General features: G+C 41.5%; 1 protein-coding gene across 5 annotated transcripts in view; it reads left to right on the plus strand.

The window, feature by feature from the left end:
- Positions 1-21,933, plus strand: part of LOC145343031 (dual specificity protein phosphatase CDC14A-like) — a 125,118-nt gene that overhangs the window by 67,949 nt on the left and 35,236 nt on the right. For all 5 annotated transcript variants that reach the window (XM_080188777.1, XM_080188775.1, XM_080188778.1 and 2 more), the window contains 7 exons: positions 2,398-2,464; positions 2,875-2,937; positions 3,058-3,145; positions 7,697-7,927; positions 8,497-8,635; positions 10,796-10,961; positions 18,574-18,686. In XM_080188777.1, the coding sequence (XP_080044903.1) occupies positions 2,398-2,464; positions 2,875-2,937; positions 3,058-3,145; positions 7,697-7,927; positions 8,497-8,635; positions 10,796-10,961; positions 18,574-18,686 (867 nt within the window). The remainder of the gene's footprint in view (positions 1-2,397; positions 2,465-2,874; positions 2,938-3,057; positions 3,146-7,696; positions 7,928-8,496; positions 8,636-10,795; positions 10,962-18,573; positions 18,687-21,933) is intronic.

Raw genomic sequence — 21,933 nt, forward strand, 5'->3', positions numbered from 1 at the left:
TGCTTTCTCCAGTCACATTGGAGGTGCCACTCGGGCCCAGCCATCAACAGGATTCCACCCGTTTTCCCTCCCATCAAGGAAACCCTAACAACAGGAGGAGAGGTGGCTAGACATCCACAATTAGGATTTTTCAAGGAAGGACAAGAATGCCCCCTCCCAACTAGATGAAGTACTCACTATATTTTCCAGGAGCAAAACTACCAGGTAGCCATTATCACAGTCCAGACAGCCAAGAAAAATATTGGAAGCCAATCCATGAAAGTCTAGACAACCAAGGAGTCCCTTATCACAGGCGGATGCGTACCAGTAAATATTTCCCCCAACACCAGCTTTGCCAGAGGTGCCAATGAAACCCAGTCTTTTCCAGGATATATGATCTGTCTGTCACTTCAGTGGAAACCAGCAAAGATTCTTTAATCCCAAATTAGCAAAAATACATAAGAAAAATGTGACACCATTAGTTCTGAAGGCAATTTTCCTCACCCACAGTGGGGACTTGTAAGGCCTTACCCACCACCTCTCCTCCAAGCTGCTTACCCCACTCTGCTGTGGTGCTACTCATATTATTCATAATTAAAGGATACCATATAATGTAATTCTCCATTATAAACTGAGATTTCGATACAAAACAAAAATGGATAAATATCGTACAACCCTGATGCCATACAACTATTCCAGCTCACTGCCCAGTAGAATGATGAAGACCCATTATCAGTCCACAAGCAAAGGAACTATCTCTTGTATTATAAAAATTCGACCGAGGGATTTGAAGCAGGGTCAGAGGCCAGGTGGGTAATCCCCCTTACCTACCCCTCTCCCTGGTACCATACAAAGACCAAAATTGAATGTAAAAACAACACATTTTAAGCTATTGTCTCCCTCATTCCACTGCCAAAGCATACTGGTGATGAATTCCATTATAAATAATTAAATATCTATAGAATCATGGAACCCTACTGTGCAGAAAGAGGCCCTTCGGCCCATCGAGTCTGCACTGACCACAATCCTACCCAGGCCCTACACCCATATCCCTACATATTTTACCTGCTAATCCCTCTAACCTAAGCATTCTAGTACACTAAGGGTCAATTTTAGCGTAGCCAATCAACCTAACCTGCACATCTTTGGACTGTGGGAGGAAACCAGAGCACCTGGAGGAAACCCATGCAGACATGAGGAGAACAATGGTTCCATGGCTTTCAAAAAATAACATGACATGCCTCAGTGCTCATATCAAACACCTTTGCCAGAATAAAAGACAGCATCACAAAATCAGGATTATAGTCATAAGGAAGTAGCTCAGGATTAATGATGAACTACAGAATAATATAGCCATCCACTGAGCTTAAAGGCCAAAGTCTTGGCAGGATTGTTGAGCAGCATCAAGGATCCGTCTGAATTCCCAGCAGAGAGAAAGCTAGACCCCAGCAGGTAGCAAAGTTCCATTGGTCCGGCCATCTTCAGCCCGCTCGACGAGGGGTATATAACTGACATTAGACCTCAAAGACTGGATACAGTCAGTCTCTTCAAACTTGAAACTTCCAACCTTCAAACCAAGATTACAAAAGTCAATTCTCAAATTCAGCTGGGAATTTATCCTCCAGTCCCCTCGGGAGATCGGGTGTATGAACAATCCTTCTCCAGCCCCATCTCCCTGAATTAACACACCATGCAGCAGGATTTCCAGGGACTGAAGATGAGCCTCCAGTGAGGAAACTGCCCTCTTGACTGACAGGATTCTTTTCTCCACTTCATCCATTTTCTTTCGGATATCCTGCAGATCACCAGTGTAAGCACCAATGATCTGTGACAGGAAGCCGAGACAGTCATCCACAACTTTCCTCATCAAGATGGTGGCAGCCATCATCTTGATGCCTATCACATCGCCAGAGTGTGAGCCCACTCAGCAACTAAACCGCTGCTGTAAACAAGGCCACATCCCAGTTGTCTCCAAGCACCTTGATCAAACAAGGATTTTCTTGACTTAGCTCGACTACTGTCACCCAAACTTTACCAGGATCCTTGAGGAACACAGCGTGGGGTATACACTCTGGATTAGCTAATTATGGGTTGTGCATCAGGATAAAGAAAATGATTAAAAGATGAGCAATGCCAGAGCTCGCAGAAACGCAGCCATTTCCTTACCTACATCATGTGACCCATTCGTTAAATACATGATTTTTTGATCTTTTAGGCAATCTAGGGATGACGGCGCAGGCGGGATAGTGGAGTTGAGGCCGAATATCAGCCCATGATCTTATTGAATAGCAAAGCAGGTCCAAAGGACAGTATGGTCTATGTCCATCCCTATTTCTTATATCCTGTGTTCTTGAGTTTTGTGTTTGACGGAAAATTCAATTCCTATTTCATTTTTTGATGTAAAACTTCTTATTACAGGGATGCTTCTTTTGGCACGTGTACATATAACCTTACGGTGCTGGACTGTTTACACGCAGTTAGTAAGGTAAAGTGATGAATATTGAATGAATTAGCAATCCCTGGCTTTGTGTATTTTCAATGGTGTGCCAAATGTGGCTTCGTAATGTTCCTGTTAATAGTTTTGTAGAAAATATTCAGTTCTTGTTTGTTTGTGTGAAACACCCTGAATCAGAAATCTGTTTCACCATTAATCTCTGCCCCATTTCAGCATTTAAGGGACTTTAGAGTGATTCCAAAGATTTTCTCCCCATATTCTGCCCAGAAATGTATTAACTGTTCTTGGTTTGGAATTACACTGGTCCATTTGTGCCAGTGTTTATTTTATCATGGGGATTTTACTTGAAATTGTGCTTTGGGCTAACCTCTTCTATTTGCTGTTTTTTTTTGATGCTCTTCTTGGTTACTAAGCATAATTCTTAACCCTTTGATTTGCAGGCCCTGCAGTACGAATTCTTCAATTTTAATACATTTGATGTAGATGAATATGAACATTATGAGGCAAGTGTTTTTAGAGCAGTTAGAATACTATACTTTCAAAACAAATTTTCCGAGCACTTAAATTTTCTTCAAGATTAACGAACAGACATGAATAAATCAAGTATTTTGTTTTATTTGCAGAGGGCAGAAAATGGAGATTTTAACTGGATAATCCCCAGCAAGTTCTTAGCCTTCAGTGGACCACATCCGAAGAGCAAAATAGAAAATGGTGGGTATTAAATTGTCAGTATTTGGGTCAGTGAATCTGTTGCTTTACTTATTTAGCTCTTCACTTGAGATATGAGTTTAATATTTGCAATGGTAGAATATAAATTGTAAAATTCCATGAAAATAATTTATATGGGTTTTATTTGGTGGACTCCCAAGAAGCAGTTGAGTCACATGGTATAGGTGTAGTTAAGGTGAAGATGAATGAATACACAAGGAAGAAAGCACTCAAACGATATGTTGATGGACATTTACCCTTGTGGTTTTTCTTCCTTTGGTCAATTCACCTGGAGCCCACTCTGAAATTTTGCTCCCTAAGCTTTGACCTGCTTATATCCATTATTCCTTAAAACACACCCCTGTGACCAAACTTTTTTGCCACTCCTCGCATAGTATTTTTGACTGAACATCCATTTATTGTTTAAAAAACTTAACATTCAGGAAAAAGTCACCGAGTACTTTGATGTTGAAAGGTCCACAAATGTGGTAGAAGTTGCTGCTATAGATTATTTGTGGTTGCATTATTGGCAATCTTGCATAAATGGCAATTTAGTGCAGAAAGGCACCAAAACATTATTGGGGTGAAGTGCAGCAGGCCGGGAGGCATTAGCGGAGACCGTGTAGCGGGCTTCCCACTGGACACTACGGCCTCCACACATCTACGACCACCTGATATCCAACAGCATCATCTCTGCGCCAGAAATCGGTGCAGAACTGAATAAATTATTTAAATTGGGATTTGCATTCCATTAGCGGGCCCAGAGTCTTCAGTCTCTGGGTCCCCTAGCCTCTCTTTTCTCCACTCTCCCCTGCCCCCCAATCTTGTTGGAGTGAAGGGGGGCCATGGAGACCCCTCAGGTGTTTGGGGGTAAAGGAGGGTGCCCCCTGGGCATTGCCAGTTTGGTAATGTCAGGCTGGCACTGCCCAAGGGGCAAAGTAGCAATGGCAAGTGGGCACCTTGGCACTGCAGGGTAGGGCCAGGGGAGCCTAATGGGATGGGGCCACTGCGGGCAATCGATGGAGGTTAGGGTCCTGCTGCCATTTTGCATTTGGAATTGTAGACAGAGAGAGTGGACAGCAATCAGGCGTGGCCATTCGGGGTGTGAGTGGGTGAGCGGGGTGTGTCAGGACTGATCCGGACAAGTCCGAGAAGTCTGCGATCGGTGGGTGGAGGGTTTGGAAGGGTTGTGGGGCTGGCCAGCGATCAGAAAGCTGGCAGTGCAGTGCTACTGCACATGTGCCGATCTGCTGCACTCTGCTGCCAGCCTCTCCAGCAGGCATAGGCCACGTTCCAGCTTTTCATCACAATTCATGCAGAGGCACAGAGATTCCTGAGAAAAAACCAGCGTGATTTACTCCAGTTCTTACGTGAATTCGACACTTAGAATCTTTTTGTCAGAATTCCACCCTATTTGTTTTACAGTTGTGATTTTATTCGTTTTATTGGAATTGGAAATTTCTGGAGGATATTGATACTTTATAAATTTAAAATCATTGCCCATATGTACTGTTTTTACCAGTTTAACAAGGTACAGTTGAACCTTAATTATTTGCTATAAAGTTGAGGTGGGATCTCTTTCCCTTCATGTCTCTCACCACCCAACTCACCCAAAATCCAATTGATAATGAAATTGCCAGATTATACTGTTGGTGGTTGTTTTGAATCTTAAGTCTGTGCCATTCACTCTTCTCGATTCGTTTCCATCAACACTTCCCTCTATTGCTCTGCTTCTGCATTGCAGCAACTAATCTATCCATTGAAATTCAGGCTTCATCATTTGTCCACTTTAGAATCACCACAGATTTCCTGAAAACTGCTCTAGCTACTGAGGTGAATGCTGAATACAGCATCTACACTCCTACAAAAAGCCACTGCTGAGAGGGCAAGATTTTCTGACTGCTCACCCCAAAATCGGAAAATCCCACCCAAGGTCCATGTCCGGCCTGCTACAATTCCAGTGGCAGGCAGGACAAAAAAACTCTGCCCCATAGCTTTTGTCTTCAAAATTAGTATAGTGCCTATCCAAATAAATATGGTTCTATGCTAGCGTGCAATGTATCTGTGTATCAGCAGATTTTGCATTCACTCTGCTCACTGTCCTCTCATTGCTTCTCTCTCTCCCTCCCAACAAACTTAAATTTTTGAAGAAAAACAGTATCATTTAATAAGTTCACATGCCAAGCCCTAGAGACTACTAAATTTGCAATGTTTTCCTCCTAATCATCACTCAATGATTCCTGTATGGAAGTAGGTTTATGTGGACCTTGGGTGGGAATAACCAATCTTTGCTGTATGGTCCTTCGTCATTGATGGTAAATAATGCTATCATTTACATTAAAGGATGGTAAAGTAAATGATGATGAATGAATCTTGGGAAGGATTTTGAAGGATTCTTGATATCTATGGAACCATACCCCAGTTAACCGTCGCTACCTGAAAACAAAGTGGGGAATTTTTATTTTAAAAGGCTATAATTTTGGGCATTAATCAAAATTTTATCTCAATTGTGTGGAAACCTTCATCTGTGCCTTTGTCACTTCCAGACGTGATCGTCCCAATGCTCTCCTGGTTAGCCTCCTGTTCTCCATCAGCTGTGAGCAGCAGTACATCCGAAACTTTGCATCTCATTCGAAAACATCAAAAATACCAAGTTTAGCTCGCCCATCACCCCTATCTTTAATGATTGTATTGGCTGTCAGATCCCCAAACACTTTAAATTTGAAAACATCATCATTGTACTTAAATTGCTCTTCTCTCCTCAACTCTGTAATCTCTGCTAACCTTGCAATCATTCTTCCTGTGAATTCCTTATTCCTTACCTCTGGCCTCTTGTACCTTCTAACCTCAATAGCTACCTAGGCCCAGGTTGTTGAATTCCCACTCTAAACCATTTCACACACCCCAACCCCTATCCTTGCCACTTTATGACTTGACTTAAATTCACCTTGTTTTCTCTTCTGACTCATCATCCATTTTATTTCAGACATTTCTGTTACATGCTATGCAACATTGTGCAATGTTAATGGTGACATTTAAATTCAAGTTGTTGTTTTGAATTTCTTAATTCCTTTTGCCTACCCATTGCCTGGCCAAATGAAAGTTCTGATGGTACCTACAGATGTGAGATAATGCATTTTGGAAAGCCTAATACAGATAGGAAATATACGGTAAATGGCAGAACCCTTAAGAATGATAGGCAAAGAGATCTAGGTGTACAGGTACACAGGACATAAAGTGGCAATGCAGGTGGAGAAGGTAGGCAGGAAGGAATATGGCGTGCTTACCTTCATTGGCCTGGCATTGAGTTTAAAAATTAGAAAGTCAAGTTGCAGATTTCTAGAACTTTAGTTACGTCACACTTGGAATATAGTATTCAATTCTGGTCGCCACACTACCAGAAAGATGTGGAGGCTTTGGAGAGGGTACAGAAAAGGTTTATCAGAATGTTGCCTGGTATGGAGGGCATTAGGTACGAGGAGAAGTCAGAGAAACTTGATTCTTTCTCACTGGAACGATGGAGGTTGAGGGGGGTAACCTGATAGAAGTCTACAAGATTATGAGAGGTATGAACAGAGTGGATAGTCAGAAGCCTTTTCCCAGGGTGGCAGAGTCAATTACTTGGGGGCACAGGTTTAAGGTGCGAGGGGCAAGGCTTAAAGAAGATGCATGAGGCAAATTTTTTTACACAGAGGGTAGTGGGTGCCTGGAACTCACTGCTGGGGGAGGTAGTAGAAGTGGATATGGTGGTGAATTTTAAGGGACGTTTTCACAAGTACATGAATAGGATGGGAATAAAGTGTTATGGTCCCCGGAAGGGTAGGGGTTTTAGTTCAGTCGGGCAGCATGGTCAGTGCAGGCTTGGAGGGTCAAAGGGCCTGTTCCTGTGCTGTAATTTTCTTTGTTCCTTGTTCTAAATTCGTATGTAATCGGATAATTTCTGCTTCTACACATTCAAAGAATGAGACACTTCCTGAAGATAAACTGGTGTGTTCAGGTCATCACTCTGTGCTTACTCATAATGTTCTTGATGGGAAAATACATGATTTGACAAACCTGGAATAACGAATGAATGGCCATAGTGAAACATTTCAGTTTACTACCCTGTAGAACCCATTGCATATATTTGCCTGGCCAGTTTTAATTATGTTAACCGTATATAACCTATTTTGAATCCAAAATACTTTGCTTTTCAGTATAGTAAATTACTTATGCCGGAGGTGGTTTTCTGTCAGTGTCAGTAAATTGCTATATATAATTTTTTTCTAGATGGAAACCTAGTTAATGTTCTTTTAAGCGCTTAATTCTTTGATGTGAAATTTCAGATATTACTGTTTTGTAAATTGAAAGAAACACATGGCTCATGATGGCGATGCACATCATGTTGGAAGCATGTGGAAGAATTAAAGATAAGTTAATGCTTCACAAATGAATTTCATCAGAACTCGGTCGGGCTGTTTATCTTCATGCAGCAATCTTTGTACAGTATGAAACTGTACTAAGTAATGGAAACAAACTCAATACGATCCCTTCTCTCCCTCTTTATTGAATCAGGTTACCCTCTGCATGCTCCAGAGGCCTATTTCCAGTACTTCCGGAAGCACAATGTCACCACAATTATCCGTTTAAACAAGAAAATGTATGATGCCAAGCGATTCACAGATGCGCGTTTTGAGCATTTTGATCTCTTCTTTGTGGATGGAAGTACGCCGAGTGATGCTATAGTCAAAAGGTTCTTGAACATCTGTGAAAATGCAGAGGGTGTCGTCGCTGTGCACTGTAAAGGTATTGTTGCTGATTTTCATTTGCAGTACTGATGCTGACAGTATTAGTGTTATCCAAATGGTAGAGCTGACAAGGAAAAATGTGAAAACACTTTTTAAATTACAAAATACAAATGTCAGCAGAGTCAGCGTGTGGAATGTAGGGTCCCATCCAAGTCTATCTTTATCTTTTCGAAACGTAATGGAGATGAATCACATCTTCTGTCCCTGACTTCTAAATTATACAGAGATTGTATTCTGTCCTGGAAATTCAATATTTGGAAGTTTAAACTTGTAATTAGTAACAGCAGGTTACCAACTTCAAGTTCCAATATTCTGGACCACTGCTGGTACAATTCTGGGGTTGGGAGGGAGAAGATAGGCAAAGGAGGGAGTTTAGGATTTCTACTCTATACGTAACTATTATTGTTCTCCAGTTTTTAATGGAAACACTGAAAGTATTCAGTTTTGTTTATTGAATTGCTTTATATTTGTTTCCCAGTGAATTTCTTTTAACATAGTTCTGCATATTTTACTACATGTTAAAGTTTTCAGACATGACAGAAATGACTATTCTTTTTATAAATTTAGCTGGCTTAGGTCGAACGGGTACGCTGATAGCGTGTTATATCATGAAACACTACAAGCTCACCGCTGCCGAAGCCATTGCTTGGATCAGAATATGTAGACCAGGATCAGTTATAGGACCTCAACAGCACTTTTTAGAAGAGTAAGTAATGAAAACATCAGAAAGGGATGTAAAGCATTATTTAATAAAAGGCATTTGCTTTTACTTGGTACATACTTGAACTACATCCTGTATTACTGCAGAAACAATAAATTGGTATGTAGTCATTGATGATTTAACATCAGCAATGTGTTGGGGTTCTAAGAATTGTGCATTTGGTGCTGAAACACACATTGTGATCACAAACTGCCATAGAGAGACGGCAAGCCATGTGATGGTTGTTTGTGAGCAAAGTAAATGCACTTCTGGAAGCAAGAGCCGAATATTGAAAAGCAGGTCAAAGTCACTGATCTGTTCTTAAAAATTGCTACATATTTCTTGAAAGTGCAGAGATCTAACAGCATTTCTGAGTTGGGAGGTCTGAAGAGTTGTACGTCATATAGCTTTGAACTAAATCACACAGAGTTCTGAAGATCACTGTTTGATCCATGGTCTTTGGGCAGTGGTGAAACACCGAGGGCCCTGTTTTACCATTTTAATTCTATGTGCTGGCGGACTTGAATCTGGGAGTGTTTCAGAACCGACTTTTAGACCCATTCTCAAGCGCCCCCATATGCACTGTGCCTGCAAAAATATCAGCAGTTCCGAATCATGCCGCAGAAGCCTGTGGTGGGGCTTATCATGCCCGAAATCCTGCAGCTCCAATCAGCATCTCCAACTGTGCATGCGCAGAAAAATGAAGTAGAAAAACACTCTACTGCCATATCCTCCTGAGCCGGATAATGCTTCCCCCCGCCGGCCCTGTCAGATTGCCCCACCCCCGCAGCATAACTGGCCCCATTATCCCTCTCACTACCCAGACTGATTGCACACACAGTGGCAGCGGACTCCCCCTTCACCAGAGAGCCATCTGACTGCCTCTGCACCTAGCACCCACCCCCCCACCCATCCTTACCAAGCTTACGTGCCCGAAAATGGACGCAACCCAATGGTAAAATCGGGCCCTATAATTGACCCTATGCTTCAGAGTGAGTGTGAAGGAAAAGCAATCATTGATTCTCACTCCTGATGCATGGTGCCTACCACCCCATCAAAGAAAGTGCAAATATGTGGATGAATAAGGAACAGGATTAAGATCTGCATCAGTGTCCTTTGTGGCTCATGAGCCTGCTGATGATCGCTTCCTAGGTTCACAAGAGAAAAATGTGAGCCTTTAGCAACTGTGCTATTTTACTTTAGTCCAAGCCATGCCTGCAAAACAAGAAGTGATAACATTAAAAAGGCAGACGTAGATATGTTATGGAAACATTTTTCTCCTTTGTTCATTGAGCCAGCTTAATATTATAGGTGAGTGTGCAAGTTTGTGATCTTCAAACATTTTGTGCTCATTCACACGCCTGCTACATCAGGCGGGTTTTGTTGAAAGACGAGTGAAGAATGGATTAAGGAAGTTATTGTTAAATTGCTGAGCTTTATACCAAGCAGGCAGAATTTTTCATTTAATTTTGCATACTGTTTTATTTAAAACAGGCAACTTATGGATTTAATATTTATTGACTAGTTTTTTAGAGTAATACGATCACCAATAATATTTTAAATTGGAATGGGAACTTATTTTTTTAATATACTTCCCCATTTAGCCCCCATCTGTTTTGGTAAGCCAGGATACCAAAGAAAATAAGACTAGTAAAATTATTTTTTTAGTGTAAAACAGGAATGTGTTAGATCAGATAGAAAAATAAGAGGGGGGAGGGAAATGGATAGGGATAAATAATGATCAGAGCAAATAGCTTATTCGGAAATTAGGTTTATTCATTCAATAATGAAGTAGTGACGTTCAGATAGTTTATTAATGTTATAAAGTTTAATGTCTCTGTGAGCTGAATCTCTCTTCTAAATAAAAGCGCTGAAATGTTCCTGGGACCCTGACATTTTCTTGAACCTGAGGTACACAGCAAATTGGGTAAATTAAGTTGTGCTAGTTAAATGTTAAATGTACAGAAGTAATGGAAATGAGTGTATGGCACAGTAAACATTGTGGCCAGTTCCTGATTTAATGGAAATAAAGGAATTGTGGATTTAGTACTTGGCAGAAGAAGAAGGAGAAATGTTCTGGACAGGTTCCACACAGAAACGAAGAAGAACCTTTCTCATTCCTACATCCTTTATATTTTTTAATAGTGTTTATGTTATGTTTGGCAGGAAACAAGCTAACCTATGGGCCCAAGGCGACCTCTTCCGTGCAAAATTAAAAGAACAACAGAATGGAAAGGATAAGGTTGGCGTGACCCGGATTCTTTCTGGGGTTGATGATATTTCCATTAATGATAATCAAAACAAGATGATTGACGAACAAGAGTGTCATACAGTAAGTGAAATTTTGAAATAATATGATCCAATTTTATATGGTATTAATCAAGTTCTTCAGCCTCACCATACAGAAGTGTTTAGTAAAAGATGATGTACAATGATATTGTCCAAAAATGTATTCTTAAAAAACTCAACAGCCTTTATATCTGCATTTATACTTTATGTTTGAGACTTGGACAAATTGTCCATTTGAGCAGTGTACCAATATGTTGCAGATTTCCTGAAAGTAAGGTATATTGAGAGTGAAGATGGAAGATTAAGGACTGTAATATTTTAATTTCAGATATAAACTGGAAGTGGATTTTGATGGCAGTTACTACATAATTAGTCTTACATCTCTTTTGTTTACAATATGCTTTACTGTATTAGGAGCTATTCAATAAATAAGTGATAGTCAACTTGCAAGCAGGAGTTATTGTTAAATTGAGGTATTATTCACAGGTGGTGTTGCGATCCCTGTGGAGATCAACAAATTAAATGAGCCAAATTTACCGGACAATCCCAATGAAAACCAATGGACAAGATTTCACGTTTTTACAACATTTACTTCATGTAACCCACAATGAACATGAATTAAACATGACTAACAGACACATCACTGTCAATATAAATTGCATATTAAATAGCAGGTACAACAAAAATAATTGTTGTAGATTTTATTGGGCAGACCACTCCACACAAATGGGCAAGAACAAACTTCATCACCAGAATCACAATGTCTCCAAAATCTTTCGGGAAGTCTTCTGATCTTACCACCTCCGCCTCCCTGAAGGAGTGACTCTCTGTTGGTCCCTTACCATGAATTCCACCACGAGTACTCAATTGCTTGACATAAAATCATTCAGTTGCGGTGGTCAAGATGGAATTCAGTCCATTGAGATGGATGAACCAACATGACCCTGTTCAAACATAATTCTCTTCCTAACACTGCTTTCTGGATGACAGAAAAGAGGTGGTTATTATTTTTTTCTTTTAGATATTTAAAATATGCCCCTTTTTTCAGCAAACACTGAATATAATCACATCTGATGAAGCTTATACTTACTGCATTTGTTAATATGCAGAATACTTTAGGATTGTTCAAGGCTGCAATTTTTAGTCTTTTTTTGGATGAAAATTATTAATCATAGAACATAACAGCGCAGTACAGGCCCTTCGGCCCCCAATGTTGCGTCAACCAGTGGAACCAATCTAATGACCCTCTAACCTAAACTATTCCAATGTTATCCATATGCCTATCCACAGACCATTTGAAGGCCCTTAAAGTTGGCAAGTCCACTACTGCTGCAGACAGGGCATTCCACGTTCTTACTACCCTCTGAGTAAAGAACCTACCTCTGACATCCGTCCTATAATTACCACCCCTTAATTTAAAGCTATGTCCCCTTGTGTTAGCCATCACCATCCGAGGTAAAAGGCTCTCACTGTCCACCCTATCCAATCCTTTGATCATCTTGTATGCCTCAATCAGGTCACCTCGTAACCTTCTTCTCTCCAATGAAAATAACCTCAAGTCCCTCAGCCTTTCCTCATAAGACCTTCCCACCATACCAGGCAACATCCTGGTAAACCTCCTCTGCACCCTTTCCAATGCCTCCACATCTTTCTTATAATGCGGCGACCAGAACTGTACACAATACTCCAAGTGCGGCCGCACCAGAGTTTTGTACAGTTGTTACATGACCTCACGGCTCCGAAATTCAATCCCTCTACCAATAAAAGCTAACACACCGTACGCCTTCTTAACAACCTTATCAACCTGGGTGCCAACTTTCAGGGAGCTATGCACATGTATCCCGAGATCTCTCTGCTCGTCAACACTACTAAGAGTCCTTCCATTAGCCCTATATTCTGTACTCCTGTTATTCTTACCAAAGTGAATCTGAACCACTTATTTCATAATTGTTTAGTGCTATGATGCAAGCTCTTTGTTTGGCCATTTGCTATTTTTTTTCACTCTCACACAAGTGGTTTTGAAGCCAACAAGACTAGTAAAATCCACCTGGTGGTCTGCCCTTTACCTGCCCTTGACTTACCTGAAATTTTATAGGGGAGGCGGATGCCAATTAATAGTTACTCCAGAACTTCCCCTCATCCATGCCTAGTGGATAACCCAGCAGCTTTAGCAAAGGAGGATATTTCCTTAGCAGGTTGTCTGTGCTCATTGGAGACCCCTCCCTCTCTCAGGTCATACTTTCCTCATTATCGTCCCTGCCTGGCCTCTTTCATCCAGCCTGTCATCCCCCTCAACCTTTTACTGGGGCTGCCAGCTTAGCCCCAACAATATCCCAGGCTTGCCTCCTGTCCGGGCCCTCTTATCAGGACTGCCTACAGTCCCAGCTGGCACTGTTGGGATTACAGATCTACCGCCCATCTGATTGGCTGGCAGCTCACTAAGATGCTACTTCCTCCTGAAATAGGGCTGGAGTCTCACCTTGAAGCAATAAATTGCTGGGGAACAATCGCCTGATGCCCTGTAGGATTGAATTCCACATTATTCTGAATGTCTGACATCAAAATTGCAAGTGGTGATAATACTGTAAACAGAATTCTGAAGGTAAAAAACTGAAAAGTAAAAATACAAGCATAGAAAGTGACACCTGAAATGGGTCTGGGCTGTGAGCAATTTTCAAAATCAGCGATGAGAAGGATTACTTTTGAGATGCAAATACTCTGAGTTGCCTGTCCACGAAGAAACGTGGCCTCATTGAATTAACATAAATTAAATACAAGGATACTCCTCAAATGCTAACTTAATATTACTCTGTTTTTGGCCATATTTATTGGGGCCTCAAATGATCCATTATTATAAAGTCGCCATATTCTCAGATGACCATAGGCTGCCCTCACCCTCAAAAAGTAGAGCTGACTGGTGATGATTTAACCTGAGGATCGCCACACCTCTTGCAAGAGGTAAGGTTTAAAAGATAGTCCTTCATGGATAACCTCAGCTGGTACGGGAGTTGAACCCATGCTGTTGTCATGGCTCTGCATCACTAACCAACTGATTGAGCCAACCGATCTAAACTGATACAGTAATGTCAAACACTTCATCACAGACGTGAGATGATTTGCACTGCCAGAGTATTTTTGTTCCACATTGGAAATCTTTTGAGCAGCAAGTTTGTGTTAAAATGTTATTTAGTACCACCTCTGTGCTTTCAAACCCATACAAGTGTTCCTATTTACTATTTTGTGTGGCATTCATTTTGTTGCTCAGTTGCAATTTCATTTTGCTCTAATATATTTTGGGTGGCATGGTTAGCACAGTGGTTTGATTCCCAGCTTAGGTCGCTGTCTGTGTGGCATTTGCACATTCTCCTCGTGTCTGTGTGGGTTTCCTCCGGGTGCTCCAGATTCCTCCACAGTCCAAAGATGTGCAGGTTAGATTGATTGGCCATGCTAAATTGCCCCTTAGTGTCCTGAGATGCGTAGGTTAGAGGGATTAGCAGGTAAAATATGTGTGTGGATATGGGTGTAGGGCCTGGGTGGGATTGTGGTCGGTGCAGACCTGATGGGCCAAAGGGCCTCTTCCTGCACTGAAGGGTTTTATGACTTCTATATTTATCACCTCATGTCAGAAGTCAATTGAAGAACACATTGAAAAAGCAGGTGCCAGCAAGCTGTGTCATGGGGCAGAATTTTACAGGCCCTCACCCAGCAGGCTTGCAGGTGGAGGTGCATAAATTTCTTGGGCGGTATTTCCACTGCCCTTCTGCCCTCCCGTGACCTTTCCAGAATTTTGAGGAGCGAATGAGTTTTAGGGCAGCCCTCCAGCACTTTTGGTGGTGCTGCAACTATAGGGCTGCTGGGCAATCATTGGGTGGTAACTTTCTAAACGTGGCATAAAGGAGCAGTCATAGCCCTTTGCCCTTTTTGAGCTGCTCCACCATTCATTATGATCGTGGCTGATCATCCAGCTCAGTAGCCTGATCCCACCTCAGCACCACCACCCCCCCGCCCCCCCCAATATCTTTTGGTCCCCATTTGCCCCAAGAACTAAATCTAACTCCTTCAAAACATATAATGTTTTGGCCTCAACTGCTTTCTATGGTCATGAATTCCACAGATTCGTCACATTCCTGGGTGAAGAAATTTCTCCTCGCCTCAAGCGGGACTATCTGCTTGAGTGAGGGGCAGAAAGCTCTCCTCCAGCTAATTAATGCTGCTTGAAGCATCAAATGCTTGTGGGGCATTCCTGGTCAGCGGGGTTGTGTTCCCCACTGACTTCTGTGGTATTGGAGCAGGAATCCCTGCTGTTGGATAAACTGTCCATTAAGCAGTTGGATGTGAGATCTTGTTTTCCTGTCCACACGAGACAGTTCTTTATTAAGAGCAAGACTACATTGGTTAGCTAGTTTGGAGAAGGGGAAATAGATGACTGAGGCCATTTTGAATTCTTTGAGAATTCATTGACAAAAGCCTGAAGCAAGTCACCTACGTTTCCTGTCCACTTGGCTCTAATATGATGTAGAGCACAGAGACATTACAAAAAGACAAACTGTTTGGAATATTTAATTGGTGTGTGACTGATCCTTCACACATTAATAATAAAGAGCCCTTTATCATTGTAAACTGGCTATAATGAAGCAGGTCTAAAATACAAACATAACAGCCTGTATTTATAAAACCTTTTAAATTCAAAAATGTTTTAAGGTGCTTACCTGAAGAGCAGGCAGGAAGGAGAATTAAAAAACAGAAATCAAGAAGTGGATGTTGAACATGGCCAGAGTTAAGAGAGGTTACTTGAAGCTTAACCAAAAACATTGGTTTTGGGAAGATTTTTTTAAAGGGACGAGTGAGAGATGCACAAGATTAAAAACAAACAATCTGGCAGCATCTGTGGACTGACAAACACATTTCACCTCAATGTCCCAGCATCAGGAACATTAACCCTGTTTCTCTCTCCATAGATGCTGCTAGATCTGCTGAGCCTTTGCAGCATTTTCTTCTGTTATTTAAAATTTCCAGCATCTGCAATGTTGACTTTTATGGAGACATGATAAAGGTTAGCAAGAGAGCTTCAAAGAGTAAAAGTTTTAAAGTAAAGTTTACTTATTAATCACAAGTAGGTTTACATTAACACTGCAATGAAGTTACTGTGAAAGTTCCCTAGTCGTCACTCTCCAGCACCTGTTTGGGTACACTGAAGGAGAATTTAGCATGGCCAATGCATCTAACCAGTACATCTTTCGGACTTGCATGGCTTTTTTTATTGCCGTTCCACAAATGATACAAAGTTGGTTTCAGTAAATTCAAATTACTGTCATTATTTGGAATGCAGTCTGTAATTTAAACTGTGTAGATTTGAAAAAGGCAAAATAAAAGCAGTAAGATGTCTCACACCAGGTTAAAGGTTTCTTTGGTAGCATGAGCTTTTGGAGCGCTGCCTCTTCATCAGGTGAGTGGAGAGTTTGGTTCACAAACAGTGCATGTGTACACAGGCTCAATTACAAGATAATATTTGGAATGTGAGTCTTAACAGGTAATCAAGTCTTTAAAGGTGCAGACAGTGCAAGTGGAGGGAGGGTTAAGCACAAGTTAAAGAGGGGTGAATTGTCTCAAGCCTGGACAGTTAGTAAGATCTTGCACGTTCAGGCAGGTAGTGTGACATGAACGCAAGATCCTGGTTGAAGTCATCCACGTGTGTGTGGAACTTGGCTATCAGTTCCTACTCGGCGATTCTGCATCGTCATGTGTCTTCAAGGCCATCGTGGAGAATGCTTATCCGAAGATCAGAGGCTGAATGCCCTTGACTGTTGAAGTGTCTTGGCATTCTACACCAGCATCCCCCTTGACAGTGGCATTGCTGCAACTGCCTCAGTACTAAACACTGACAACTGCCAATCTCCAGATGCAATTCCATAACTCATCCACTTCATCCTGAAGCACAATCCTCACCTTCAACAAACAGTTCTTCATCCAGACACATGGAACAGCCAAGGGAACCAAATTTGCACCTCAATATACCAACATCTTCATGTACAAGTTCAAACAAGACCTATTCACTGCACAGGGCCTTCACCTGACACTATACACTAGATACATCAATGACATTTTCTTCCTTTGGACTCACGACGAACAATCACTGAAACAGCTACATGATGACATCAACAAGTTGCATTCCTCCATCAGACTCATCATAGACTATTCTCCAGAATCAGTTGCATTCTTGGACACATGCGTTTCCATCAGGGACGGTCACTTCAGCACCTCACTGTACTGCAAGCTCACAGATAACCTCAAGACGTTCCACTTCTCCAGCTTCCACCCTAAACACGTTAAAGAAGCCATCCCCTAAGGACAATCCCTCCATGTACAGAAGACCTGGTCAGATGAGGAGGATCGCAACAGACACCTCCAGACGCTGAAAGATGCCCTCGTAAGAACAGGATATGGTACTTGACTCATCGATCGACAGTTCCGACGTGCCACAGCGAAAAACTGCACGAACCACCTCTGAAGACAAACATGGGACACGGTGGACAGAGTAACCTTTGTTGTCCAGTACTTCCCCGGAGCGGAGAAGCTATGCCATCTTCTCCGGAGCCTTCAACATGTCATTGATGAAGACAAACGCCTCACCAGGCCATTCCCACACCCCCACTTCTTGCCTTCAAATAACTGCGCAACCTCAAACAGACCATTGTTTGCAGCAAACTACCCAGCCTTCAGGAGAACAGTGACCACAATACCACATAACCCTGCCACAGCAACCTCTGCAAGATGTGCTGGATCATCAACATGGATGCCATCATCTTACATGAGAGCACCATCCACCAGGTACATGGTGCATATACTTGCAACTCAGTCAAAACAGTCTCCCTAATATGCTGCAAGAAAGATGTACATTGGCGAGATCATGCAGACACTATGACAATGGATGAATGGATACCGCTCCATGATCACCAGGCAGGAGTGTTCCCTTCCTGTCAGGGAACACTTCAGCAGTCAAGGGCATTCAGCCTCCGATCTTCAGGTAAGCATTCTCCAAGATGGCCTTCATGACACACGACAACACAGAATCGCCAAGCAGAAACTGATAGCCAAGTTTCGCACAAATGAGACAGCCTCAACCTTGAGTTCACATCACACTATCTGTAACCCTCACACTTCTCTGAGTTTGCAAAATCTTACTAACTGTTCTGGTTTGAGACAATTCAGAGCTCTTTAACCTCTGCTTAACCCTCTCTCTACTTACGTTGCATCTGTAGAGACTTGATTACCTGTTAATACTCGTATTCAAACCAGTATCTTGTAATTAAATCTCTGTCTATATATGCCCTGTTTGTGAGCCCAACTCTCCACTCACCTGATGAAGAGGCAGCGTTCTGAAAGTTTGTGCTGCCAAATAAACTTGTTGGTGTTGTGAGACTTCTTACTGTGCCAACCCCAGTCCAACACTGGCATCTCTTATATCTCAAAATAAAAGCAGACAGTTATTTGAAGTCATCATTTGCAATCTAAACTGGACATAATGTCAACTTTCTCCATACTATTGTAGTCTTCTGGTCTTTCCTACGTGTAATTGGTGTGATTCTATCTATTCATTTAGTTTATTTTGAAAAATGTATTAAATGTTCTGATTTTATTTCTTTCTTTCTCCATAGTACAATGATAACGATGATCACTGCACTAATAAAAATGAACTGACTCAAGGTGATAAACTTAGGGTATTGAAGAGTAGAAGACCTGTCAGAGCTGTAACCACTGGATCAATGAAGTGAGTATCTTTTAGGAAAAGTATTGCTGTCAAAAATAGATGTTTGTACCTGATGACTAGTGGCCAGAAATTCCGTAGAAAAGTTTGAGACTTTACTTTTGGATGAGCGATTGCCCTTTTATCCAGATTAAGGATGTTTGTTTGTGGAGAGTGGAATTATTGCTATTTTGGATACTCAGGGTTTAGATCATTTACCGCTGGGTCATCAAGAATAACACAGTAAGGTGCCTTAGTATTAATCTCAGGAACCTCTCTGCTGCACTGTGGATTGCTCCATGTCCCACACCAGTCATTATTGCCATCTTTCAAATGAGTGCCAGGTTGACTAAGCAGTTTTGTGCAGGAATCCCAAAGTTGTTGAGATCTTGGTTGAATTTTGTCCAAAACCATGTTTGTGATCATTAAAACAAGCGCAGGAGCAATCTTCCATTCTATTAGTCAGGGCTGACGGAATCTAACCTGAAATGGGAGAACCATGTGCTAACCTACTGCAACATTCAGCCTCCAGGCTTGTGGTTATTGCCGTGAAATCTATTTTATATTTTTAGCTGTGGCCTCTTTAAAGCCATCAAGACTGAAAGTTACCCCTTATTTGAAAGAAACATTACAGAAATCTTAAATGCACTTTGTGTTTAGATGGAATAAAGAAGGAAACAATTTAAAAATAACGAAACAAACCTTCGGTGCAAAAGCTACAAATCTAGAGATTGGGTCCTTTTGTTGGGTCACGTTGTCTGACACTGGAATGAAAATAAACACCGATGTATGCAGAAAATATGTTCTCTCATTTTAATATTAATATGATGCATGAAACTGATGCTTCAGTACATGTGTGATACTGTTATAGCTGTATGTCAAATTTTCTTGTAAATGGCTTAGTGTCTTGCCTTGGCATTGATTACGATTGCTGCACATACAATTGCTGAAATATGTTGTATTAATGTTCTAACAGAATTGCTAAAAAAGTATCCAGCATAATTAGTGTTTTTTTTTAAAAGTATGGCAGTGTGGCTTCCCCTCCTTTTTCTTTGCCTATTCTCTCCTCCTCAATCTGGTTAGAATAACACGATGAAGTGCAGATGAATGGATGCTGGCAGCAATTGTGCTTTTCTCAGTATTGATGTGTTTTATGAGTTGTGCAAACTGTAAAGGTTGATAGGTTAATGAATGATTCTATTCTCAGCTGTAGCCCACATGATTTGAAATTACTAGACAGCAATTTGGTGCAGGAACCTTGACTCAATTTTCCATCTTTTTTTCTCATGCCCTCCTGTCACAGGACATTAAAGCTAGTTATAATAACCCACTGCCAATAGCTGAATCAGCATTATAGCATAGGAACATGCTGGACAGCCCATCAAGTATGTCTCTTCTCCATTACACATCCTCTATGGTCCGACCCTCCTTCTCCCTCACCAGATACAAGTCAATTTTTTTTCAAGTAGTTATCCCATTCCCCTTTGCAGAAATGCAATTTCTTTGCTTTGCTTGCTTCAACAATGTATAATTTGTCCATATTCTGACTAATCTCCAACTTTCTCATTTTTGTGGCCTTTTGTTGCTGTTTCAGAAACAGATACTTAACTCCTTTTATGGGGGCCATATTGAGTTAAGGGGGAGCAGTAGGGGTGGAAAGGAAAGACCATATTTTAAAATTAATTTGTCAAAATATTTGGGCATCATATTCATGAAGCTGTTGATGCAATTGATGATCTAATGACATGGATAGCATAACAGCAGCAATTTGCAATTACATAGCACTCCTAAGATTGTAAACTATCCCATGACACTTCACAGGAACCTTTGGAGTAACTTAAAGGAGAGAAGAGAGATGGAGATGCAGTGGAAGAATTCTACAGCTTAAAGCATCAGAGCTTTGGTTGAATTTGAGTTTACAAAGGGTGGAAGTTTAGGAGGGCATTGGAATTGTCAAGTCAAGAATTAACAAATGCATAGGTGAGAGTGTCAGTGGCAGATGACAAGGGAAGAGGTGGAGACACAATGGATTGGAAGTGCAAATGGACAGTTTCAGTGGGGAGGTTAAGGTCTCAGAATCTCAGCTCTGGATCAATTAAGATCCCAAGCTCTCTGAATGCCCTAGTGGTGGCCAGGGAATGGGAAGCTGTTGGTTCCTGCCACAAGTGCCTTTTCCAAGCCACCAAGAACAATGGCTTTGGTCTTCCCAATATTTAATTGGAAGAATTTGCTGCTCATTCAGTACTGGATATTGGGCAAGTAGTAAGAAAATTGGAGTCAGTGGAGGAGTCAACAGAGGTGGTAGTGAGGTAGAACTGGGTGCTATTGGTTTTCAAATGTACTCTGGCAGGATGTTGCTGAGGGGCAGTATTTGAATAAGAAATAGCAATGGACCAAGAAAAGGGGTCTTCAGAGATAACAATACTATTTAACTGACTGAGTAGGGTCCCATTCGTAGACATGCAGGGTAGAATAGGTGTAGGGTGATGTGGCGGCGCGGGCTCGTTGGGCCGAAGGGCCTGTTTCCCGTGCTGGGTTGTTCTTTGTTCTTTCTTTGTTCTTTGTTTGTTCTTTAATACAAGAAGAGAAGCCAATGTACGTGATTACCTGGTTACATCTGGATAGATAGAAATAGAACCAGCCAAGGGAAATCTCACGTAGTTGGACAACAGAAGAGGTGTGGAGGACCATGAAACGTAAATTGTGTGTGTGATCTAGACAACGTTGAACTTAAAAATTCATAATAAAATAAAAGTTAGGAATTTTTTTTTTGTTTAGAGTGTAGTAGGTTTTTCACATATGGTACCAGGGCAACTATTGACATGGAAGGTTTAAATGGATTCATGAGGTAATTGAATACAGTTGTAAAGAGAGGATGTAAAGGAATGTTATGAAAAAGTGAGTAAATTGGCTACTTTTTTCTGAAAGGGTAGACTTGATGGAACTAAAGGCATATAGGGGTGGCTTAGCACTGTTGCCTCACAGCACCAGGGAACCAGGTTCAATTCCAGCCTTGGGTCATGTAAAGTTTGCACATTCTCCCTGTTTCTGTGTGGGTTTCCTGAGTGTTCAGGTTTGCTCCCACAGTCCAAAGATGTGCAGATTAGGTTGATTGGCCATGCTAAATTGACCATAGTCGGGGGATTAGCAGGATAAATATGTGGGGTTGTGGGAATAGGGCCTGGGTGGGATTGTGGTTGGTGCAGACTTAATGAGCCGAATGCCTTCCTTCTGCACTGTAGGGATTCTATGATAATCAATTAATTTAAAC

Source organism: Carcharhinus amblyrhynchos, chromosome 5 (assembly GCF_965287045.1).
Source record: "Carcharhinus amblyrhynchos chromosome 5, sCarAmb.v2.hapA, whole genome shotgun sequence".
Taxonomy (NCBI): domain Eukaryota; kingdom Metazoa; phylum Chordata; class Chondrichthyes; order Carcharhiniformes; family Carcharhinidae; genus Carcharhinus; species Carcharhinus amblyrhynchos.